The sequence below is a fragment of the Tachypleus tridentatus genome, chromosome 13, assembly GCF_004210375.1.
Source record: "Tachypleus tridentatus isolate NWPU-2018 chromosome 13, ASM421037v1, whole genome shotgun sequence".
Classification (NCBI taxonomy): domain Eukaryota; kingdom Metazoa; phylum Arthropoda; class Merostomata; order Xiphosura; family Limulidae; genus Tachypleus; species Tachypleus tridentatus.
Window position 1 is genome coordinate 43509496 of NC_134837.1, and position 27895 is coordinate 43537390.

General features: G+C 32.9%; 1 protein-coding gene across 3 annotated transcripts in view; it reads right to left on the reverse strand.

Annotated features, from left to right (window-relative positions):
• Positions 1-27895, reverse strand: part of LOC143237194 (nephrin-like) — a 96968-nt gene that overhangs the window by 17654 nt on the left and 51419 nt on the right. For all 3 annotated transcript variants that reach the window (XM_076476176.1, XM_076476175.1, XM_076476173.1), the window contains exons 2-7: positions 26457-26591; positions 14779-14900; positions 14459-14516; positions 11748-11900; positions 10858-11025; positions 6381-6671 (exon numbers count right to left, since the gene is read on the reverse strand). In XM_076476176.1, coding sequence (XP_076332291.1) covers positions 6381-6671; positions 10858-11025; positions 11748-11900; positions 14459-14516; positions 14779-14900; positions 26457-26591 — 927 coding nt within the window. The remainder of the gene's footprint in view (positions 1-6380; positions 6672-10857; positions 11026-11747; positions 11901-14458; positions 14517-14778; positions 14901-26456; positions 26592-27895) is intronic.

The following is a 27895-nucleotide window of genomic DNA, read 5'->3' on the forward strand; positions in this document are numbered from 1 at the left end:
ACAAACAAATAAACAAACAACTCATTTAGTGCTCACACAGCTTAACAATAACAACAAAAACGTTTATTTATTGCATTGTACTGAGTTTCAGACAAGCACTCTTCGTCACCCTTAACTATATTGTTGCTGTTACATAAAAAATTGAATAACCTAAAATAAGAAAACTAGAGCAAAAAAGAATGCAAATAAAAATCTGTATTATTGACAAAATTATGAAATCAGTTTGTTTTAGAAAACGTTTCAAAGTGACACAACGTGGTATGTTAAAACGATTTTGGAGTCTCATAACGTTCATTTTGCCATCCGATGATGCTCTGTCTGAGGACTTTGCATCTTGACAATATCCTACAGCGTAATGTCCATTACAAAGAGCTTTGCTCGTAAGACTGTTATGTTCAAAGCACACCACTTCTCCATACCTGCTTTCCATAATCCACAAAACGTCTAAAGAACAAGGATCTCCAGCATCAATTTCAACTGTCTGATCAAACAAAATTCCTGAAGTACTGCACAATGCGACTTGAGCGTCGAGTGCTCATATAGAATGAATAAATATTCGTTTATTCTTCAGCTGTTTGCGATATGTGACGGTTGAAAAGGAACTATGAATAGAAGCTTTATGTTGCTATATCCATTCTCTGTTGGTATCGTTTCCAAACAGAGATCCTTCCTGATTATGTAGCGTACTGTTGCCTGAGGCCCGTGAATATCTTTTGTCATTGACCTTTGTGTTTCCGAATTTTCATCTATTATTTGGTTGTTATGGCTAGACTAAGACTTGTTTTCGGTATCTTTCTGGATGGTTCTGATTCTCTTAGTTGATTCATATTAATTAATTTTTTAATGTCATTAAGTATGAGAGGTATACCAATTTTGGAAAGTCTAAATCCTCGATCTTAACATACCGCTATGATCTCATTGTATTAAAATTTGTGCCGGAAAGTTTGTCACATACTCTTCGAAAAACAAATACTTTTCTTTGGCATCATACCACCTAAGTTACGACAAATAACGTAATTCTGTTACACACTGATTCACTACGGCTTTATGTTGATTGTGGTCGTCAGGTAAACTGCTAATATGCATTTTAAAAATAGTCTTAATATAACCTACTTAGCACACTAAATATATATATATATATGAGGAAAATGCAATAACAGCTATATTTGTTTAATATTAAACTTGACTACGTTTGTCATAACAGTGATTGAATAAGTAATGAATGAACAAAAGCTAAACCATAACATAGAGTGTGTGTGTCAAAGCCACATCGTATTATATGCTGTGTCTATTGAGGGGAATCGATCCCCTGATTTTATCGTTATAAATCCGTAAGTTTCGACATAGCCAGGTGGTTAAGGCACTAGACTTATAATCCGAGGTTCGCGGGTTCGAATCGCCGTCACACCAAACATGCTCGCCCCTTCAGCCGTGGGGGTATTATAATGGTACTTTCAATCCCACTATTCGCTGGTAAAAGAGTAGCCCAAGGGTTGGCGGTGAGTGGTGATGACTAGCTGCCTTCCCTCTAGTTTTATGCTACTAAATTAGGGGCGACTAGCGCAAATAGCCCTCGAGTAGCTTTGTGCGAAATTCAAAAACAAGCAAACAAACAAACAAAATAAATCCGTAGACTTACCGCTATCCCACTGTGGAAAAACTAAAGCAAAGTTTGCTTCAAATATAATTGTTTTGCTTAATACAAAATGATTGTGAATTAAGTTTAAATATAATTGACGTCTTTAGTGAAAAAAAACAAACTGTTTATAAAGAAATAATTGTAAAAACTTATATGGTATAAGCAACATATTATTTTCGAACTTATATTAACGTTAAGAAAGTTTTTAGTTTCTTTTACTTTTAAACATATCACAGTATTCAGTTGTGTTTAAGAAAAATTTTGTCATACGAATTAGGGTAATATCGAAGCAGATTCAGCAACATCAAAATTGGATTATTTTGCGAAACATTAGGAAGATATTACAGTTTTAATTGGTCTTTTAGTCACCATGTATTTGAAAAATTCACTTGCAGTGGGCGGCCTGGCATGGCCAAGCGCGTAAGGCGTGCGACTCGTAATCCGAGGGTCGCGGGTTCGCGCCCGCGTCGCGCTAAACATGCTCGCCCTCCCAGCCGTGGGGGGTGTATAATGTTACGGTCAATCCCACTATTCGTTGGTAAAAGAGTAGCCCAAGAGTTGGCGGTGGGTGGTGATGACTAGCTGCCTTCCCTCTAGTCTTACACTGCTAAATTAGGGACGGCTAGCACAGATAGCCCTCGAGTAGCTTTGTGCGAAATTCCAAACAAACCAAACCACTTGCAGTGGTACATAGATAATAATATTATTATAAAGGATTAAATATAAATAAAAAATTAAAGAACATAGAAAACGCATCCAACTTCAGATATATTATATAACAGATAAAATGTATTAGAGATTCGAAGAGAGTAGGAATGAAAACGTTGCCTGCTATCAAAGGGACAACAAAATTCTATGGAATTTAATTCGATTGTACCTGAATCAAGGGGTTCTCTGAGGACGCTTTCACATTATTTACAACACCATTTTTAGTCACGAGGAAATTTCCTATAACTTGTCTAATAAATGCAAAAATATAAACGTATTAAAATTTAATATTTTTACGGAAATAAAATAGCTTAAAAATAACGTCATAATTAACAATTCGAGGAATTATAGAATTACTATTTAAAGAGTAAAAAGCGCATATTATTAAACCTCAGAACTTTAATGTAGAGTAATTTTTTGACAAATACACTAAATCTATTTTTTCTAATTGACTATGATAAAAGAAGGGAGAAATGAATCTATATGAAAATTTAAAGGAAAATTTAATGCATCTGACTTCAGGAATTTAATAATTTCATAAGAAAGGATCTATAGCTTAAGAAAACAGTGCGTGATGGGAATACCTGTGCTTCATTATCTTAGCAAAACAAATAGGTTTGTGGTATATACGTAAGAAGACCTAAGTAAATTATCCCTCGAGTTTTTAAGCTATAAAAATGTTTACGCTTTAATTAATACTGTTTTCTGAAACATAAGTGATTAAAAAACAAACCTACGCAATACAATCTTGGAAAGTAGGCAGATATTTTTACTGAATAATATACGTGTACAGTTAATGGTATTTATTTTATTTTATCACTTAAAATATTTGTTTAAATATAAGTACACAGAAACACAATGAGATGTCTTGGGTCTGCTCGACGGTGATATAGAAACCCGGTTTCTAGTCCTGATAGTTCGCAGACCTGCCACTGTGCCACTGGGGGACGGTTGCCGGTCGAAATAACACATTAACAGTAAGGTGTTTATATAACATGCTGGTCTTTCTTTTCACACATTAATCTGTTGTTTGTACCTAAGTATGTTTTACATACTTTATTGTTATCTTTATAATTTGTTTCAAATTTGTATGTTCTATGTTTAAATATTTTCTGATTTTGTCCGTTTTATTGAAATCATGACATGTGAATAGGACTTGGGGCCAAAACATCAAGATGGGACAGAAAATTTTGATTTAATTATTGTGATTATTGTTTGTGTACTATATTCTACAGAAAAAAAGCCTTCCAGTGGCACAGCGATATGACTGTGGACTCACACAGCTAAAAACTGGGTTTTGATACCCGTGGTTGATAGAGCACGGATAGCCCATTGTGTAGCTTTGTGCTTAATTCTACACAAACAAACAGAAAAAAAAAACGTTGGGGTAGCTGCTCCACCTTGCTTCCATAATGTAGCCGATGTCCACTTTATGTTCTTAAAAATAACAATAAAAATGCTTCTGAAAAACACTTGTTTATTACTTCTAAACCTTAAATCTCGTGTTCGTTCAAAATAATATGCTGTTTGGTTCCAAACAACCTCTATTTACTATCATCACAAGGGCTTTGACTTTTAGGTTAGGCACAAAGTTGCACAGTGAATTAATTAACTGCGCTGCATCACAGCAAAACTTGAAACCTAACAAGAACTAATATAGTTATTATTTTAAAACTATAAAAGGAAATATGCACCTAGATTTACTATTGGCCATGTTTTATAAATTATATTTATTTATTGACCTATTATAAAAACATAAAAACAAACGTATTTAGCCCTTCCGATGATTTAGGGGTAAATCAGAGGGCTTAAAGAGCTAAAAATTGGGTTCAATAAGTGCAATGGATAAAAACACAGGTAACCCCTTGTGTAGTTTTGGCTTAACAACAAAGAAACAATTATTTCAATATTCCCATTACTCTTTCCCACACCTGTTATCCACTTTTGTCTGTATTGTAATTTAACGGAGACCATAGGATAAGAAATGCATGAAAATTCCGATCTGTTCAGGCTACACACTGACTTGGGACACAGATTTAACATAGCGTTGAACGACATTTAAATGAGACAATGGCCTGTATTGTGACCAAATAGTTGATAGAACGGTCTGAAATTGATTCATTGTTGTGGGCAAATGATTGTGGTGATAAATGCAACGCTTAATCTCAATCTGGTAGAAACTTGGCCAAGGCAGATGTACGAAATCACTGTCATGTTCTTAGAACCAATTATGTGCAATATAAACAGGACTGCTTTTCGCATTATCGTTTTCGCTGTCATTTTCTTAGAGCCAACTGTGTCAACATAAACACGATTGCTTGTTGCAATCGTCTTCACTGTAATGTTCTTAGAACCAACTGTGTGCAATATAAACACGATTGCTTATTCCAGTCGTCTTCACTGTCTGTCCTTAGAACTATCGGTGTGGAATGTAAACATCACTCCTTGCTGTAATTGTCTTCGCTGTCATGTTCTTGAAACCAACTGTGTGCAATATAAGCAGGATTGCTTGTTGCATTGTCTTCTCGGAAAAACATTATCTATTAGGTTAAAATACAGCAATGTGAATTGGATGTGATCGCCAACAATGTTTGAGTACATGTAATTCATCGCATCGTATCAGGGGTTTCCAGTTCTTGTCTGCCCACACCGATTACTTTAATTTTTGATTTGTTATCTGGATATATAGTGAATAAAGTAAACGAGCTGTTTCACAGCATGCAACGGTATATGTCACGACATCTTAGACAATGTCTGTGACATATAAGTTAGAGATCCGTTTAGAAATTCCCATTTTTATAGTTAATTACATTACTGATAAAATGAGTGTAAGTGTTTTTAATAGCTAAAGTGTTGAGAATGAAAAAGAGAATAATCTATCAGTTTTTATTTGTTTGTTTAGAGTAAAACTACTAAACGTATTTGCCACCATCCCTAATTTTGAACTGTTGACAATAGGGAAATCAATTGGACGGCAATATCCCCCGCTAAATCTTTGGGGTGCTCTTTATCAAGGAATAGTGGGATTGACTGTCAGATTTTAATGTCCTCAACAGTTGAAGAGTAGAGCACTTTCGTTGTTCAGTTTCTATCTCGTGAGCTAGAGTTTGTTATTTGATCGACCTACGCATAAGTCCATGCTAATCATATTTAGTAAATGTTACTCGCAGTAGAATTCATAGACCTTATTTTGAGAGTATTAATTGGCGCGTAAACAGATGAGAAAAACAAAGATTAGTGAAATTATACCGAGTTGACATCTATAGTGAAACTCTTAGAGTTTGATAAACCAAAGTCTACTCAAAGAGCAAATTTAAAGACTTATTATCTGAATATTTTTTTATCAGGACAAATTTCCAAAGTTGTCGAAAGAAGGAAGTTTCAATAGTCTTAAAGTTATTCCAAAATAACGATTTATAGTCTTTCGAGATTCTGCACTGATTGTTGCTGTTAAAGGTGATCTGATAAGCATATTTCACGCACCTTAATATATACCTTTGACCTATATAGATTATGACATCTGGGGTACTTTGTCACTAATTTAACAAATACGTTAATAACTTAAAACATTTAATTTACTTATAGCTTTCTTTCTGTAAATAAAGAATGATAAGAATTTATATACAAAATACGTATTATTTTAAAAAATAAAAATCAACATAAATAATATAATGTAATAATAAGGATCTAAATATTATTTATTCTTATATTGTTTGTTGAAAACACGAAAAACAGAACAAAGTAAAGATTTTTAATAACAATTAACATCACAAATTGGTTAAATTATTTCTTGGAGAGTTACGTAAATTCCTGTTGTTTAGAATTTCATTACTCAAAAAAGACAATTTAGTGATTTAGTTCAAAGAATAATTATGTAAGTCATTAAAAAAAGGTAAAACATAATTTGAACATGTACACGTAATGACAAAGACGTTAATGTTATTAGGCGGTACAAAAAATAATAATGTTGTAACAGTTAATTAGAACATAACGAAAACTAAAATGTTTGCATTACACGAAATCAGCTACTTACACAGAACTGATAGTTTGACAACGGCATTCATAGGCTGAGGGCTAATTATGTTTGATGCTTCACACCGATAGATGGCATTGTTATCAGAAGTGTCGACGACAAATGTATGTTTGTTGGTTGATTTTCGCCCACTTGTCGTATAAGAAAAATCAACCTGTTGGTTGTTCTTGTACCAGATGAGTTGAGCTAAGGGGTTACCACCTCGAGATACACAGGTCAGGGTTATAGTGTCACCCGAACGAACAGCCTGACCTGCTTGAAACCCGTCAATTGCTGGGGGACCGGGAGGAACTGTAGGAGGAGATTGTTCAATTGAAACCTAGAATTTTTTTAAATATATTATTTTAGCTCTATCAGTTTTCAAAACTCGTAGATTGAATTGAAGGATGGAAACCACAACTAGAAATGAAGATTAATACGATTCTAGAATAGGCAATATTTTATCCAAATCTGATGTTTGAGTATCCACTGTTTTCAAAGATTCACGGGCTCACAGACTACAGGAAGGAAACAGGTTTCATAAATTCACTAAACATTCTGATCTTACGTATATTTTTACCATCGTCAATATAAATATTGCTTCATATTTAAATAACAGTAACTAAAAATACACACTCGATTATATAGCATTATACCACCAGTAGAACTAAACTATTTATGTTTTTGAATTTTTTAAACATCAGTTAAATGAAATAAAATAATTCTTTAAAGCATTTCAAAGAAATTCTGTTTTCGTAAGGTAACCGCCATTTTTAAATGATAGTCTTTCAAATGTATAGATGATATAGATATTGAGTGATACAATTAACGTTACTTGCCATAAGACTTCAGTATTAAGCCTGTTATACTTTTAAAAGTAATAAAATAGACTTAATACTAATACCTTAAGTGTAATTAGTTGTAATCATGTTTTGCCAGCATGTAAAAGGAATTTACATCATAACAGTTGTTTCGGTGATTACAAAAGCTTGTTTTAACGTTGTACATCTGTTACTTGGAATAAAGTTTCTTTCATTACCTATTCAAGTCGTCTCTTTCCAAACTTTATTATCTAAAAGTAGGTCCCTTCTCATCAAACATAGCAACTGTTGTACTAAAAATGGTTTATTTAAATAGTGTTTCAAACACTACTGGAGAGAAATAGATTAGGTTAAGCGTGTCGTCGGTAATAGATATAGCACATATAGTGTGGTAGTAATACTATTACTCCGCATTTTTCTAATTCTTGAAAATTCCTAAGGGTTTGTTTTTTAATTTCGTGTAAAGCTGCACAAGGGCTATCTGCGCTAGCAGTGTAAAACTAGAAGGAAGGCAGCTAGTGATCACCACCCATCGCCAACTCTTGAGCTATTCTTTTACCAACGAATAGTGGATTGACCATCACATTATAAACCCCCACAGCTAAAAAAACGAACATGTTCGATAAGAGGGAGCTTTGAACTCTCGACTCTCAGATTACGAGTCGAGTCCCTTAACCACTTGGCCATACCGAGCCATCGCTAGGAGATCAGGTAAAGAATGTAATGTTTAGCAATAATAACTATTGTTTCTTGATAAACATAATTAATTATCAAAACGCTTGGTTTATAAAAAAATTATTCACATCGTAACAGCTGTTGTAATATCAACAGTAATATTATTATTATCTTTTATCAATATTGTTTTCATAATTTTAATTCTAGTTCAGACTTTGAGTAACTTTGAATTATTATGTTTTTCTTTAAGTTTAAACAATATCAAGGAAACGATGAGTTAAAAATTTTAAAACCGAAAAGCAAAATTTAATAATATAGAAAGCAGAAATAAATGAATAAGTTTCTTTCAAAAGATAGAGTTTTGAGCTAGCTTTCTACTACAGGAATTAACAATTTATTTACCAACGTATATTATTTCAAATCGTTTTTCTTTATTTCCCTTTATAAATATAGATTATAGGCCTAAATTTGTGGTGCAAATCACATAAACTGCTTATATCCCCTCCCTTCATATTTCTATTAATTTTTTTACTTCGTATTCAAAATCTGAGGTGTGTAAGTGGATTAAGCAGGAATATAATTTTATTATTATTATTATTCACGCGGGTTTTGAAGGCGTATTAGTTTCTAATGAGTTTAAACTTCAATCTAGACCAGGGGGCAGATAGGGCCACTGGGAAAATTCCTTGTGGACCAGCGGTCTATTCCAAAAGATTATTAATTTTTTAACATCGTTTAAATCTGTCTTACTCTGGTGTCAAATTTCTCGTTAACGGCTTGTAGAGCAGATAAATGATAAATACGTTACTACATTATTATTTTAATTTTAGTGTCAAGCAGGTTTGGTTCACTCAATATTGTGGTCATCAAGGTTTACACTTTACTAAGACGGATAATGAATGTAATAAACATTGAAATATAATGTTTTAAATAATGCATTTAAAAATAAAATCTGATCTGTTTGAAAAGTACTAGTATATATCATAGGATATTTCCACTCTTTTATTTCGACCTCATTGGAGGGCGACTATAAAAATATTTTCCAGAACTGTTCTTATTTCATAATCCGCCCCTGGCCTATAGTTCTCAATGGCGGCTGTAAGATAATTGTTACTAACAAACTAACGTCTCTTTTATTTTACATTATTTTTTTACCCTTCAAGTTAATTGCTCAAAGTCCAATTAGGCTTATAAACAGATATGAGGGATATTCTTCAGTTCTTTATTTTTTATATTGCCTGTTTTTTTAATTTTACTCTTGTAAGCCTAGCTCAGTAAACTTAAGAAAATCACCTATGAAAGAGTAAATATGACGTATCAAAGCACTCACATTGTTTTGCTGTTAACTCCTTTTCTAAGCTTGAGACGCATGACTACAACTAATGTTTCTTAAGACATTATTATTAGGATTATTATATTTTTAATATTGCATTCTATATTCATTCCCGTAGAGTTTCTCAAAAAGAAAAGCGTGTAATGTTATTTCGACCACACTATGTACGCCATATCCATTGCCGATGACTCGTTTCTCTCAATTGCAAAGTAACAAACACACTAGTATCCGGAACACTATTTATATACCATTTTTTGACCTAAAGAACTGTAATTATATTAATGTCCTCTATGGGCTGACTGATGATAGTGACATCTGGATTACGCTTAAGTGGGATATTTACGAAAAAATTACAGTAAAACAATAGGTACTGACATATTATTATACAATGTTGCTCTGTTCAGTTATTGAACTTTATATATCAGTATTTATAGAAAAAAAAGGCGAGCAGAAATACAAGATTAAACAAAAACAGACAAACTAAAAATGTAAAATGAGATTACTTTTGTGTTGCATTAGTTGAGGCGATTCCTAACTATTAAAGTTCGGTTTTCTCACTTTGCAAACAGTTTCAAAAATGTCGATTCCATAAAATAATACTTAGTATCTATAAGACTAAGAAAAGACTTTGATGTCTAGAATGTTTTCTTAAAACTATAGCAGTATTAATTATAGCAAATAATGGCCCTACACAGACAGATATAGAAAAAAATCGTTAATACTTTTATATGTTCAACGCTCTCAAATACTTCTTCTTACAAGCCTACAGTCCTTATTCTATTATTCTACAATCTTAAATAAATCTGTTAAAATGTCATATTCAGCTTAGTTTACAGTAGACTCAGTGTTTTCCAAACTGTGGGGTGCTTCTCTGAAAGGGGGCGTACTGGTGGCTGTGGGAGGGAGCTTTTGGAGGAAGAATTCAAACCAAACTGCGGAAGAAACAGAATAGTTGGAGACGGCGATAACATAACAAAACTACAACGTTCCTTTCAAAGTTTTTTTTTTCTCTCGCATTTACTTATTTCTTAAGTGCACTTTTTAATTATAATATCAATACTAGGTGAAGAAAATGTTGATTTTGCTGTTATCAATTCCGAAAATTGTTTTAACGTGAAGAGGTTTGCAACAGAAACTTTGTTGAGTTAGAGGGCGCCACTATTTAAATTTTGGAAAACACTGCTGAGTAGAGGATTTTATTTGTTAAGGATTTAGAAAACTGAATTTTTTTTAATGTGCTATATTCAGTTCCTTATTTTATGTTCCTAAATCACTATTCATTCAGCAAGGTTAGTATTTATTAGTCTAAAGTTATTTCATCATGTATGCTTAAACTTTTAGGATATAACGTTAAGGATTTCATAGTACAAATTTAGATATTTCATATACATATTTATCGATGAGTTATTCAAATTGTAAGCTTTAGCTTATTCCTATGTATGACAAGCTTCAAAGTTTTACAGAATATATTAATGTGTTTTTTATGAAGTTATTACTTTAACCTTGAAGCAAAGCTGTGAAACATTTACCCAAAAACGTTAGTTTTTATAGAACAGAGCATATAGACCAAGTCCTTTAAACTACTGTTATTCTACAATGACCATAAATATATATATATATATATTTTATGCTCGAATGTGTAAGGTATCGTAATCGACAATTTACTTACAGAGAACACTTAATATTATAGAGGACCTCAGCGGTTTGACCAATGCACGATGAATTGCTTGGCACGTATAGATGGCGCCATTGTCGTCAGGGTTGGGAGTTAAGTTGATTGTACTTACAGTGTTGAATTTCTGTTTTTTTCCTTCTTTCGTCTTGGTCTCAACGTTATCTGTAAAGTTGCACGTCTATTTAAGGAACAAGTAAATCAAGTGACAAAGCACATAGCTCATACAGATGTTCTAGAGAAATACTAATATGCAAAACGCATCACACAAAATTATTTTGGTGAAATATTCTAAGTTAGAATAAAATATATATTAAGATAAACATAAAGTTAACACGTATTCTGTTCTCCCATTTCTACCAGAACATGTAGTAAGTGCATATATGACGGAATCGTTTTCTAAAGTCAAACTAACATTTCTTGTTTCTTGAAATGAGTTCACTTGGCATTATTGTTGTAGTTAAATGTGCATGTATGTGAAATAAATACAGACTTATATCCAGCCATTGACTAAGTACTCTAACTTCAAAATAAATACGAAATCCAATTTATCATTCAAGGTATCACTTGATTCCTCATATAAAAAGTAATTGGGCCCTTACATTGAAACCGCTTCTGCAATTCTTACGTTTGTCAGACCTTTTGTCCCCTCAACAACTGCGGTGGCTGTGGGGGAATATTTACGTCACTGTACTTTGGAAGGATAATTAGTAGTATCAGTATTACATATTCTTCAAATTTTTAAACTGAGGTTTACTGAGAGATAAGTAAAAGACAACTAAAAACAGCATATAACTATTTTGTTTCTGATCTTTAAGATACAGTCAATTTTAAAACAGTCTTAAGGTTTATGACCTGAAAAGGCCACTTGGCTTATTATAGCTCACCTGGTCTGAGCTGCACGTTCTTCCGAAACCACTTAATATGAGCTGCTGGTTTTCCACCAATCACCGTACAGGTAAGGCTCAGAGATTGAAGTTGATGGATCTCTACTACACTTCCATTTTCGTAATCGCTAATGACTACCGAAGTAGGCGGTACTGGAATAGTTAAATCAATCAAGCACTCATCACAGTTCTTCAATGTTATTGGAATCTTTCCTTATTTGTTTATTATAGCATATTTTGCCAATACCTCGAACAACTGTAAAAATAGTAAATGTTTTTCATTGTGATATTTACTATATATCCACTGCGGGGATTAAATACTGAGTTCGAGCGTTATAAACCATTAAGCACACTACTATATCCTCTGGGATAACCGATAATAAAGAAGTACACATTAGACTGTTATCAAAAGTTTTGAAAATAACATGCACGAGACTCGGATAGTTTTAGAATGAATTAACGCGGTTAAAGAAAATAAGAAACGTAGTGAATGCCTTCCTGAAAAGTATAATCAAATAAAACAAACTACTGAACAAATACGGTAAACAGAAGAATGGTTTAAAAAAATCGAGAGTACTCAAAATTATTGCTAAAGAAACAACCAGCAATTTTGGGCACATCCATCACTTTTAAAACCTGGAATACTACAGGAACCTTGTTGTATAAAGTAATCTAGAAAAACAAACAAAGCGGAGGAAGTGCACCCAGTGGTACAATACTGTACCAGGAGTTTCCAGCTACTTTGAGGAAAAGGAAAGTTTGGGCATCTATAATCAATACGTTTCACTTAGTCCACACACTTTTTGAGTAACACCGTTAAACCAAACACGCCAATGATGATGTAAATACAATAACCAAAGAACAAAGAGGAATAAAATCTGAAGAATATTTCTTGAAAATCGCAGTGTTTCTAAGTAACATGGTAGCTGGCATGGGGAAAACGATAAAGAAAACCCATTTTCATGAGAATCCTCTCAGGTGTAAAACTGCTGATGGCTAGACAAGTACAGAACATATTCTGGGTAACAAAAATCTTCAAAGTGTGTTTACACCACTGAGAGCAGCCGTTGTTTGTAGTATGCGTGATTAATGGACAAAGCAATACAACGTTCTTAGGTTTAGAAAGCATTCTTTAACTCAAGTGGTGTAAAACTTTGTGGAAGAGGCGTATCGAAATTGATTTTAATCATTCTTTAAGAAATCTAATGTTATGTGGTTTATTTTTAATTAATTGAATATTATTCGGAAAAGTAAATACACGTACCTGCTTTTAGTGTATTCCACCCATTGCTTCTATTATCTTCGTTGATTGTTAAAACAGCTTTTATTTTAATATTTGGCAAGGTTATTTCATTGAGCTACTTAGATTAAACTAGAAAGCTTTGTTACATTTGAAGTTTTAAACGTGTTTCATGACGGAATCTAATAAACTTTACATCAGAATAGATAAAGAAAAGGAACTGCAAAACACACACATCATTCATTTATTTTTTGTTAAACTAAGAGGTGTTGATTCAGGTTAAAAAGGTAACGGATAAATTAAACAACAGTATCAATAGGTCTGATATCACTAACAGATATCACGCTGAACTGAAAGTTTTTGTTTCTTTCATTTCTTTTGTTTAGGCTGTCTTGGTTTTCAGATCACGCAAGTGTAAAAATTTGCGCTTCAGATTTATCTTTGGTCTATCACAAGTAACTGTCTAGGAGGCCTTTTATACATAATTGTATAGTAGGCCTTTTATAAGTAACTGTCTAGGAAGCCCTTCATTCAACTAATCAGCTGTGCTAGATATTGTACTAACTAAAAGGTTATAAAATGCTATCTTATACAAAGTACGCGAGAAGTAAAGTTATGGTCATAAACGTTGATAACTAACAGTTTGGTGTGATTTTTATTACTCAGTATTGTTCCACCTTTTGGGTTTAACATTATAAGCATTGCACTGCATAGAATATGATATTGTGGATAGAATTATGTTACTATGTCTAGTTTGGCTTACGAGTTCTGGCATCAAACGAAAGGTTTACTGGGCAGTATCTTGTGAGAGATAAGTCTGAAATTCTATTTCTACTTTTATTTTGTTTGAGATATATATTAGAATAATTAATAAAACTGAGAGAAGAATGTAATATTTGTATTAATTATAACATTAATTCTGTCAATTAGTCGCCTTTTAGCATGTGACACCGTAACTCGTTCAATGTTTCCTGTCCAGTTATATTATGTATAATATATATCCATTTACCCTTTGTTCAGATAAATGAAGTATATATATATATACAAAATGCATGGTTATACAGATCAAGAGAAAGTGTGTATGTTATGTATATTAAAGTTGATGGCATGCAGTTTGAATATTATTCAAATAAAGACACATATTGAATCTGCCTATGAGTACACATTTTTAAGACGCCCTGTATAAGGCGCCTGATGATAAATAGAAATTGCCTGAAAAAACAAAACACAGCCGAATAAGGACTATGATTACAACTATAAAACTCATGATCATGAAGACTATGATTACAACTATAAAACTCATGCTCATGAGGACTATGATTACAACTATAAAACTCATGATCATGAGGACTATGATTACAACTATAAAACTCATGCTCATGAGGACTATGATTACAACTATAAAACTCATGATCATGAAGACTATGATTACAACTGTAAAACTCGTGTTCATGCATTTCTATATATTTACCCAATACAGTCAGTCGGGCATTTGCACGGATGGCATGATTGTCTGGAGTTGGTCCAACCTAGGGAAATAAATTAACCATGAATTAGAAACTTGTTTTTCAACGCCATAAAAGGATGATATGTAAAGGTTGACAGGTTTTCTCTATAATTTATAGAATTAAATCCGTTAAAAGGTACCCTGATTTTCATTAATGTACCGACAGAGTTTTATGTTTCATATATATACATATATTTCATTTTCCTATAGAGATTCGAGAGTTTGTTGAAATAAGAACAAACACAATTGGCATCCGTTCTTGAATTAAATGTAGTAAGTCTCACCTGACACTGATATTCTCCGTCGTCTTCCAACCGAGCATTTTTAATATGTAGGTTATGGACACCTTCATCTGGATTACCGGCCATAGAATATCGAACGTAACCGGGAATAGCTCGATCAAAGCCTGACAAAATAGTAACAAAATATCAACAACAGCAAGCAGTTGCAAACGGAACATTTTAGCATAGTCAGAGCTATAGACAAACACCGATGACGTTCTATTCCAGTTTTCTTCAAATTTTTAGTATTTTTGCTTTTGAATAAATTACCATCATTAGTAACTTTTACTTTTGTCGAAAAGCAGCACAACAAACTATCTTCGCTGTATTTAAAGTAGGGATCGAACACTGAATTATAGCGTTATAATCGTCAAAGCTCACCATTGAGGAATCATTATTAGTAACTGTTGAGCTAATATTCCTATTCAACGAAACAAAAACTTACAAATTAAACGATGAACTGAACTAAGCTGTTATAAGATTAGTATTCAACGAATAATTTAATTTAATATTTGTTTATTTAACAATATCTGTTAATATAAAGAGAAGAAACATAAGAAATGTCATAATTTCAATAATAAATGATGTTCATTTTATTTAACTAAAGCATCAATTACACTTTTTCTTAGCTACCGGTGCTGTTAGAGGCAAGTTTACATCACATTTCAATCATATATTCTTATTGAGTGGATCTAACTATATATACAGAAATGTTTTCCTTAAAAATGGCATAATTGGCATATACTCCCTTGTGGTGTGGAACATTTATTGTCACAGTTTTAACTGGATTCAGAGTCAGTTTGCTAATGACACTTCCTCCACAGAGTGAAAAAATGGCTTAACTCTGTTGTATAATCTCGAATTTCGGAAATGGCGATCAGTGTTCGAATCCATGTGGTACCACAAGATATATCTCCCACTTTAAGTTGTGAGTATGTTATAAAAGAAACAGTAATTCTATTAGCCTGGATGGGAAACAGTAGTGTGCTGTTGACTGGTTTCCTTTCTTCTTGCTAATAATTCAAAAGTAGGAATGGCAAATAACCTCATTAGCTTTGCCATAAATGCAAAACATAAGTTCACTGGTTAAAGCTAAACGAAGCACATTTAACAGTGTATCTGCTCGTATTGTGGCTCATCACTGAATATTATTCCTCAGTTACTTCCAAGTTCATAGCTTAAATGTTACCATATTGTCAACTGTTCTTTATCTGTATTCATCTATATATTTTTTAGTTATTATAAGCCTCGTGGTAAATGTGCTTATATGTATATATATATACACACACATTAACATTGATGTTCAAATTAGTCATGATTTGCTAATGATCGCATGATCAGTTTCTTTATTTGTTGAAGTATTTTCGCCCAAAGCTAAAACAAGTTTTTTTTTTTTTTTTACGTTAGCCTTTCTAGTTTTGAAACAGAGAGAGAGCAGATAGTTAACTGCACCTGAAACACTTGGATTACTCTTATAACTTATCCACAGCCCCAAAGTATGAAACGAGACCTTGTGGTAACGGACGCAAACCATGAACCTGGAAATTCGCAGATCGATATGCTAATAATAAGAATCCTCGTGGCCATGACCAGATAAATATCATCGTAAAATAAACTCGAAATTCATTCACTGTTGCCTTTCTTGGCTCTGACAATGTTCTTTATTTTTACTCAAATAAAATTTAAATTAAAAACGTCATAATGCGATTAATCTTATTTTTTTAATTATAAAATCAACTCTCTGTTTTATGATTAAAGAAACATAATTTGTATATAAAGTTACGTTGTGAACTCTGGATTAATCATTTAACACGTTGGGTTCCTTTCAGAACTATTGATTTTGTAAAATTAGTTACGAACACTGAATTCGCCTATCACGAGTTGAAAGGGTTTGCGGTTTGACGCAATTCTTTTAAGAAAATGTGAGCAAAAAGTTCTTACTTAAATAAATTTCTAAGTTATTCTTTTAGGAATTTTGAGGAAAGATTTGGTAATACAGCCTATTAAAGCTACATGCAAAGTAATGCGACGGAATATTAATATATTAAATGAAGAACAATAAAAACATAACACCACTTTAGTAGATGTAATACTTTGATCTCTTTGTTTTTACCAAAACAGTTTATATTTAAAGCTTTCTTTAATGGACATAAATTTTGTTAAAAATAAATTATTTACATTAAAAATACGTAAAAGTTGAGATATGACGTTTATATTTTTCTGTATAAAATAGTTATATGAGGCTTTATTCAGTATTCCTTCTTAAATATTCCTTTTTTAGTATTTCCTGACGTTTGTAAATGGAATTCCTTTTTAAAATATGTCGAAATACTAACCGTATTTCATAAAAGTTGATATAAGAACAGATTTGCGTAGTGTGCCATTTATTTCATTCACTACGCCCTTTGACGAGTTATTGGAGCTCTTATGACAAATGACAATAATTAAGACATTTAAATAATGTTCGTTTTTCTTCCACCATGACGACGATGCATTGTACAAAACAGGAAAACAGCCTTTGTGTATTCCAACAAAATGACTAGATTCTAATGTCTGTAAAAATGAACCAAGAACAAGCTGATTGTTATTGAGAACAGTAGGTGGTAAGGAAATACCGAAAACGTGTGTTGTTGTCAAAGATTTGGGAACCGATTCGGATGAAAAATGCCATATTGCTCTCGAAGGGAATGTAACTGAGACAACGCATCTTTTGAAGAGTTCTACAGAAATACATTTTCCGCACTTATTTTGTATAAATCTCTATACATCCTAAACACATTCGTCATGAACTCAAATATAAGCATAACCTTATAAAGTGACTGAAGGCATTATATTAATACGGTTTTGGAACCTTACAACGTCATTGCACTCCATGTCGTTACGACAGGACATTTTATATCTGATGGCCAAACAAGTTGAGAATACCCCAGCGACATCCTTTGTTGCAAAAAGTCCCTTCGTAAGGCTGTCACGTTAAAAGCACATCACTACTCTCTGAAGGTTTCCATAATACATCAGGCGGACAAAGATGATGTTGTTTTAACGCCAGTTTCAACAGTCTGATAACACATAAATCCATAGGCAATGCGTCTGAAGATTGTTCATTGAATGGTATGGATAACTGTTTCATTCTTCAGTTGCTCCAGATGTGTGACAGTTGAACAGTTGTCGTGAAAGCAGCTTGAGTATATGTGCATTGTATTTCTTTCCCAGACGGAGATACTTCTTCGTTTTATTACGTACTGTTGCATGTAGTACGTGGATGACTCTCCCCCTGACCTTTGTGTTCATAGAGTGTAACGGATTTACTATTATGTATTTATTTTAATATCTGTGCTTGTTTTCGTTAAATATAGTGTAATCTATAGTGTTAAATATGCGTTGCGAATTTTTTGCCTATTCTCTAAATTTGTAGAAGATTCTCGAGTGTAAGAATCAACAATGTATTATACGTGTAAGTAAAATACTGTTGCCAATTGAACTTTCAAGAACCACGCATAAGATTTATAAATCGACTCGCCAGTAGACAGGTTTCATACTGTTGTTGGTTTGCTACAGTTAGTATACTAGAACCCGCGCAAATTATAACTGTCATAAACGATTATCAATCGGAAAACTACAGATATTTGACCAGGAATATTTATAGATTTCGAACGTTACAAACCGTTTAGCTTCAGAGAATTAATTTCAGACGTTAGCTTCTCTGCACAGACATTAAGTATTTTCCTTGGTAAAAAGACAGTGTAAACGGCGTGAGGACCAGCCAAGAACAGAGCTAGCTAGCTTTTCGTCGAGTGAATTGTACATGTGCATCGACACAAATTAATTTGTTCATTGTGAACAATCGATAAAATATTCTTTTCCAGATCAGATAGAAGACTCAGTATTGTTTGTAACTTTGAAACTTTTTTGTGTACATATCATTATTTGTGATAACTATTTGTAACAACCGCCATTATAAATTGTATTATTGTTAGTATATAGAAATATATTTGTGTTAAGAAAGAACAATGCGTTTATCAGTCTTGTTGGCAAATATCATAAATTTTATACATATCGATATTCACTCCAATTCTAAATTCAAATTTTCAAGCTACTTAAAATCGTAATATGTAACATAATAAATAGGAGACTCGTTCGGGGTAGATTCGTTTTTGTTTGTAATTAAGCACAAAGCTACACAATGGGCTATCTGTGCTTTGCCAAACACGAGCATCGACACCTGGATACTAGCTTCGTAAGTCCGTAGAGATACCGCTATACCACTGAGGAACCCGGGACAGGTTGTAATACGTGGCAGTAGATTCTCATTTGTCACAAGACGATGCACTTTAACCGTTTAACGGCGGCTATCATCAATTGATGCTGCTATGTACAATATTCCCGCTGTTTAAGTATCACGGTTAGGTTACTGTTTGTTGCAGGTCTCTTTTTGATGATTGTTATCTATTTGTAGTTAAGTACAATGAATAAATCACTGTTTTGGAAATCCTAAACTTCCGAATGACCTGAACAACTCTTTATGATTTGAATTTGCCAAAACTTTTGCCTATGGAAAGGTATGTTACACATCTTTCCCTAAATGCATCATATTGCCTTTACTTCAAACAGTGTTAAAATGTAGTTCTTATACATCCGTTCCTCTGAAACTGCGACTATAAATCGGTCTTGTTTGTAATGGAGCTTGTTGCTTTGCGTATTCAGAATTGCTTTAATGTAATGTACTCACGTTTTGGATGAGGTCTTCCAGGTAAAAACTATTTTTCTATACATATAGATTTAGAAAATCTGCCTTTCCAATAATAAACTTAATGCTAGTTTGATAAATTTCGAAGATAAAGTACATAAAAAAATTAGCATTTTGAGCCAAACATGTACTCTAAACATAATAAAAAACTTTGATGTCATACTTCATGAGTGATGACTTTGAGATTATGACCAGTCAGAGATAATCGGAATATATCCATATGATGGAAGACAGAGACAAGACAGTAATCTAACATCACTTCAGAGAAGACTTCACGCTATTGCCTTCATACAAACCAGACAAATCTATCACTCCCTGCCGGATGCAGGAAACGTTGTAATTACTGTGAATATTCAATCTTGCACCAAGTGTTATGGTATCACATCTTTCGCGTCTATCACCATATGTATGACTTTATAATATACACATGTGGCGCCATCTTTTTCTGCAATGTGTAAAATTCTGATATTATATTATAAATAAATACTCATTATGAAATTTAGTGCTGGTTCATAATTACTAATATGTAATATAAAAATGTCAAAGTGGTAATGACAGTTATATCGTATAATTTTAGCTCAAACTCTGTATAACATCCTTTGTTTAATATCTAGTTTGTATCCAGAAGTAAAATTTACTCTAAAAAAGACAGTTCTCTAATATAAATATTAAAATCTGTTATTCAGCTGCACATAACAATACTGTGAATAGAAGAAGCAAACTTCTTTCCTAAATATTTAGTTAACATTTAGTTCAAATACATTATCTGCATACACTTGTAATGAAATTCGTTCTTTTATGCCATTGCTTAACATAGTCACGTGCAAGATAATCAAAGTATATATCGAGGTGTTTATTTAAAACTTTTTTGTGCATGTTTTCGAGCAGGACAATATAACAAGTCTTACACTTCAAAAGACATTCCCAGATGTTAACCATATGGAGATTTTGTTTTAGATCTTGCTACGTTAAACTGTTTTTGGAGGGGGGGTGTACCATGCAATTTTCAAACTATGAAGTATAGAGCTACGATAGTACAAAAAAAAGAAAGAAAGAAAAATCAAATAACGACTGTCGCAGTGAACTCCATCTCTCTGGGAGCTCTCAGCTAACCCAACTGCGTTCACATGATTTCCGTTCACAGTATTTTTCACACTTCCTTCTTTTGCTGACATAGTCCATTCGTTTGAGAGAACACTTGCGAATTGAACATAGTTAATGTTTTATTTTACTTTTTGAAAATCTCCAAGTTTAAAATTCGAAAATTAAATAAACTGTTGTAGTTTCTATAGTACATCAATAAGATAACTTTAATAAAACTACGGAATAAAAATTCAGCGAAAAAATTATAGTCTTACTATTGTTACTCTTATAAAGACTTCTAGGTAAAGAAAATGAATTAGATAAAATAAACTAATAAACAGTACATATTTATGTTTAAATAACCCTACAGCTAATGTTATTGTGAGAATATAATAAATGAGAAACATAAAAACTTTACGTTGCACATTTTTCATTTTAATAGTCTAGTGTGACTTAGAGTAAGACCTATATATACATATATGTGTGTGTTGTAACGGATTAACATTTATTTTAATATCTGCATGTGTTTCAGTTTAATGCATGTAACATATATTGTTGGATGTGTATTGGGTAAGTCCCGCTTCTTCTCTAAATCTGTAGCAGATTCTCAAGAGTAAGAATAAACAATATAGTTTTTACGAACACACTAGCGTGTCTTCAAATATTGTTGAACTTTCGAGAATCTCGTCTAATGAGCATGTAAGAGAAAGCAATCACAAGAATCGAAGAGACAGTAATAGAAAATTGTTTGGTCGCTACAGCTAGTATTTTATAAGCCTCTGAAGCTATAATTGTGATCAACGCTTATTAATCGGAAAACAACAGACTTTGACCAAGAACATTTATAGATTTCGAACATTGTAAGCTGTTCAACTTGAGTGAATTAACCTCAAACGTTTGTATTTCTACAAGCGCATTAAATATTTTCGTCGGTAAAATGTCAGCTTGTAACTGGCGTGAGAACAGTCAAGCTAGCTAGCTTAAGAGAGGTGTAAAAATGTCAAATCAGAATGAATTTCCTCGTTGTAAACTTCCACTATCGTTAAAAGTTTCAATTTCAGATCAGCTGGAACTATCAATATTGTTTGTTTGTTTCTGAAATTCGTGCAAAGCCACACAAAGACTATCTGAGCTCGCACTTCTTAATTTGGCAGTGTAAGAGTAGGAGTAGAGTGTTTGGTTTGTTTTGAATTTCACGCAAAGCTATTCGAGGGCTATCTGCACTAGCCGTCCCTAATTTAGTAGCGTAAGACTAGAGGGAAGGCAGCTAGTCATCACCACCCACCGCCAACTCTTGGGCTACTCTTTTACCAACGAATAGTGAGATTGACCGCACATTATAACGCCTCCACGGCTGAAAGGTCGAGCATGTTTTGTGTGATGGAGAATCGAACCCGCGACCCTCAGATTACGAGTCGAGTGCCTTAACCACCTTCCCATGCTGAGCCTTTATAGTTTGTAAAATTCTGCATATAAACCTATATTTGTAATAACTGTAATTATAGATTGTATTGTTCTTTGTATATTAAAATTATAAGAAAATTGTGTATATCAATCTTTTTGGGAAATATTATAAATTTGATACATATTGAAATTCAATTAACTTCTAAACTAATTTAAAATAAACATAATATGTGACGTATGTAACATAATAAATCAGAGACTAGTCCGAGATAAATTATAATGCGCACATACATAATTGAGAGTTCGTGTCTGCGATTTGACAAAATTCGAAATAAATTCAAATCATATTTTATTTTGTATTTATCATTGTCAACAAGATGTGATCAAATTTTCTTGAATCACCCTCTCTCGAACAAAAAGAGAAATATAACAAAAGTGATTTTCTAGAAATTTCCAAAATTTTAGAATTAGAAGTTAAGAAATCAGTGAGAAAAACGAACTAAAAGCGTATTGTTGAAATACTAGTCGATAATGATTTGTTGTCTGAGAAGCCAGAGTTGAGTGATAAAAATAAGTTAGAAATCCAATTAAACCTGAAACAAATCGAGCTTGAACAAGAGCGCAGAGAATCTCAGAAAGAGCAAGTTTTTATCGAAACCGAGAAAGAGTAAGCCTGTATCAAATTTCTGAAAGAAATAGAAATTACACTCAACTCGGCGAGTCAAAGGCAAAGTGAAAATTTGAATTCCATCCATATATTAAAGTTTCACCGTTTGATGAAAATGAAGATAATAAATATTTTCAACATTTTGAGAAGGTTGGTCAAACCCAACGAAAAATAAACATTATTATTACAAAGTATTTTAACTAGCAAAGCACAAGTAACTTATGCTGCTCTCTCTCTAGAAGATTGTACAGATTAAGATAAGATTAAAGCAGCTATTCTTGAAGCATACGAGTCAGTATTGGTGGCAAACTCGCAAACTCTTTTTGTTAGCCTGAAGATGACCTGAGAAGATCGAATCGTTGTTCTCTGCTTATTTTAGTAAAAGTGTTAATACTCATACCAGCCGTTTTTAGATACATTTTAACTTCAAGTGGGTTTCTCATTATCACGTAGAACTTCGAAATCCACACAAGATATACCATTACAACCTTAAGAATAAGATTAACCAGGTTCGTATTAATCAAAGCGTTATGAGCTTGTGAAAATAAAAAGCTTTCAAAGAATGCTTTGAATAACATTAGAATTTTTATTCTACATAGTATTGGTAAAATTATAGTTGTATACTTCAATCACTTTAAATAGACTTCACTAGACTTCCCAAAAAAGATTATTTGTCTTTACTGGCGCTGCCTCTTTGTATTAATGGTTGTGTTTACTTAAATTAGGTTAAAATCAAAATTATTAATAAAATTTACTAAACTGCTGTTTCTTTTTAAGATTATGTTGAAATACAGTTTTTACTACATTTCTTGCGTGGTATATTCATTTAACTTTTAAAAATGCGAAACTATTTTGTATAATACAAAATTACCCATTGCTGTTTAAATAAAAGCGAAAAGTGTGATACGTAGATATATTAAAACACTTCTATCCAGATGATGTTAACTTGGATAAAAGTTATCCTTTCAATGTTTTGTTTCACTACTTCTTATTGTTTTGTTTATTTAACTTTCTCGTTCACCCGGTTGAGATGCGTTAAGTTTACGGACTAACAACGATAAAATCTAGTATTGGTTTCAGGCAGTGGGCAGAATGCATCGTACAAATTTGCACTAAGAAAACCATAGCTGTTTACAAGATATTTCATTTCTTATATTTTAGGATTAGGCGTTTTGACCAGACAGTATAAAAACAGTACTGTAAAAGTAACATAAATCAAATGGTATAGTAATAACATCAGTGGTTTAGGTGTTTCCTTTTTTACAAAGAAAATGACACCCAGCTTCGTTATATGATGTAAATAAATATTGATTCAATAAATAATCGGAATGGCAGATGAGGATGAAGTGCTCAGTTTGCTGCAATATCTTGGTCTTGTTGTTTACATGAGCTCATTTTCAACAACTTACTATTTTAAAAAAATGACTCGTCAACTGTGAGGAAGAAACTTATTCCTCTGTTCGTCTAGAACAAACAACAATGGCGGCAACATTTCCATTAACATTACAAAACAAAGTATTAATCGAACTGACATAGTTTTGTAGTGTTTGTCAGAATGATATAAATTCACCTAGTTTCAGCTGATATTTTCACTTTGGCTGGCAAAAGAACTCTGGTTTATAGAAACAACAACCATTGCATTTTAAATCGTTATTTAAAAACCGTTATACGCAGTTTACAGGCGCCTTTTATATTTAGTTTAAACAAGTGCAAAACACATGAAGGAAAGGAACTTAATAAAGAAAGTACTTATTTTCGTGCTTGCCTGAGTTTCGTAGTGCATTAACCGCTTATTATCTCAAGGAGTTTAACTGAAGTCTTTGTAACATTTATATAGTCTATCAACTAATACTGTATTGTAATTAATTTAGTAGCGTAATGGTCGATTTATTCCTGTTATAAGATTACAATATGAAATATGATTCTTTATGAATATTAACTTCTTATCAAAATTAAATAATTTGTTAATTAAATAAACTGCTATTATAATTAGGATGGATTATTTTATTAGTTGGGTATTCTTGCTTATAGCGATGTTTTCGATCATAACAACAACAATATTATGCGGAGTTCTATTAATTTAAGAGATTTAGGTTAGTCCTGACACATAACTATACTAAGCTAAGAATTCAAATGATGTTTATAACAAAATATGATAAAATAGATATATTAAACATATTAGTCAACACAGTTAAGGCAAACAATATCAAAGTTTATTGTTCTATTGTAAAGCTACTAAAGCTATCTGCTGCTTCCCTTAATTTTGATCTGTGGAAACAAACATACATTTCCAACTCTTCGATCACTTTTCACCAACAAACAGATGTATTGTACACCAGATTATAATGACCAGTATTAGAATGAAGTATAACTTACGAAAATAAACCAAAAATAATAAAAAATATTTTATATCTATAAATCTATACTTTCTATGCAACTGGTTGACCAAGTTATTTGGATACACCCTTTTAGACATGGGCATGATCTCAGCTGCAGATCCTGTAGCACTGTATGTGATAGGGTCAAGCACTTTTGCAGTTAATCCAATATACGAAGGAAAATGCAAACATATTGCAGCTTTCAAAAGAGGCATCACAGTGGGTGTACATCTAGCAGGCACCACTCTGGCCAAGACTATATCTTTGATAGGAATTGGTGGAATTGTAGCTGCAAACACATAAAGACAGAATACGGAGAAAGGCTGTTAGAATGACACAGTTTAACCATCATCAACCAACTGATAGATGTACGATGTAGAACAACCACACCCTTAACTTGCCTTACTTTGTAAAAACATCGCAATATATTAATTATGGCAGTACGAGTTTAATGTATAAGTCACTAAACTGAGTTACCATATTATAAAAACGTCTTGAGTGGTGTAAAGAACATAAACGTTGGATTAATAAGTATTTGTGGATGGTGACGTGGTCCAATTAATCATTTTTTTTGTGCAGGTGAGAGAAGACAGCTCTGGAAAAAGCCATACGAATAACTCACATCTTTTGTGTGGTCCAAACTGTCGAGGCATTTGGTAGTTAAAGTATCTTTACCACACGTAACCTAGGCCCTTTGCCAACTAAGAAGGCAAAATAATGCCAAAGATTACTTCATCATTATTTCTGCTCAAGTGCACCAAGCTGCCTCCTAGACTACTATTCTTCCATCTATTATGCTGAAATTATTTGTGAAAGGTTTGAAGAACATGACTTTGGATTGATCCAGGATGGTTGTGGCCATGAGCTTGAAAGACACTATCACCATCGCTGTCTTCTGCCTCTCTGGCTCTATAAATTGTGTACAACATTAGTGACTAAATGAGAAAAATAACCCCTTAAAATACCTTCCAACATCATGTAAAAATTTGGCCACGTCAAGTCATGGTTCACATGATTCATTCCATTATTAGGCATTGTTTGCAATAATGTGGCCTACAAATGTATGCATGTACAATAAAAATAGCAAAATAATGTTTCTATTTTTAATGCAAGTTTAAAAGATACAAACAGGTCCATGTAAAATAATGATTGTATTAACGCTCTTTTTCTTTTTATCAATTTATTTTATAACATCAGTTGTCTTTTTTACTAAACAGGGAAGACAAGCTTAAACAATTACTAATTCTCTTTTATTGAAATGCTGTCTTTTGACAAGCCTTACATTTTCTCGAGTAGGTGACGGTAACAATGTGAATGAACTCTGATAGTGCCAGAGTGACACAGAAGCCTAAAGTATATCAAGAATGGCTCAATTCAAGCGTTAAAGTAATGTTTCACTTACCCAACACGAAGCCATCTTTACTCCATTGTACAGCACCAGCCTGTTGTTCTACCTCACATCGCAGCACAGCTTTTTGCCCTTCAATCACCTCTTGGTTGTGGGGTTCCACACGGAAATGCTGTTGGAACTTCTGGCCTGCCGTGAAATAACAGGCGTGTTAACAAGACGTATCAAGAACGGCTCAATAAACTTTACAAGTAAATGTCACAATTACAAAAACTTTTGACATGAAATCAGCAGCACAGAAAATCTCCTTGTTAACCCCTTTTAGGTCTTAGCTGGAGCACGAATCTTCAATTTTAGGATGAATAACCACATAAGTAAGAAAGAGAAAGAGACAGTGAGTGTGGAAGAAAGTATAATAGTCGGTGTAATTTGATTTAATACGGAAATAATTTACATTTATATTTTATACAGTATCCCCAAAATAAAACAAAACAACAACAAAAACCGTACAGTAAAGTATTGTGGTTATAATGCTTAATTAATTTTCATCACAAAAATTAAACATAATTACTCTTGTGTTGATCCAAGTAATACAAAAGAAACAGTTTCTGATTAGTGACTGATACAACTAAAGAATAAAGGTTGTATTGTTAGTATTTGCATACGGTGTGTGTGTTTTCTTATAGTAAAGCCACATCAGGCTATCTGCTGTTCCTACCGAAGGGGAATCCAATCCCTGATTTTAGCGTTGTAAATCCGAAGACTTTCTGCTGTCCAAGCGGAGGACATTTGCATAGGATACTGTTCCTTGTTTGTACAACTCCTTTTATATGTAGTACAGCACAAGCTGAGTAGAGCTATGTATAACGTTTTTAAGTATCGAATATTCTCAGTGAGAAACAGCATATATCGCAAAAGTACTAAACTGTTATTCAAAGAACCATAAAGAACAAATTATAATTACCTCACGAAGTACTTCACCTAAAACAATACTTTAATATCTAATTACTTTGTTGTTTTTCTTTCACACTCTTTAGACAATGAAATCCTTTGTGTGTACTCTGTCAAAGAAATTCTTACAAGACAATCCTTCTTAATGACCATGGAGTTGATGGCTAAAGCTGACCTTCTGCAGCAGGTTTGAGTTAATGAGTGATGGAACCGCCTTTATCGCCTCAGCTGAATATTTACTTTAAAACTTAAGCTGAATGGAACCATAATTTCAAAATATTGATTTACTTTTCTTCCCTAACAATTTTAGTGTGATGTAATGCTTTCATGTTTTTTGTATTAGGGTATTTTATTCAATTACAATTATCACGAGCAAGATACACTTGTAGCTCACATCGTTACCAAATTCCTTATGCTGCTTCGACGAAATTGCATTGTTTTCACACTTGGAGTAGAATTAACTCCAGGCTAGAATTTTTCACAGCATGCACTTAGCGGTGAAGTATGATATACTTTAAAGTAAAGATTAGGAAGCATCTAAT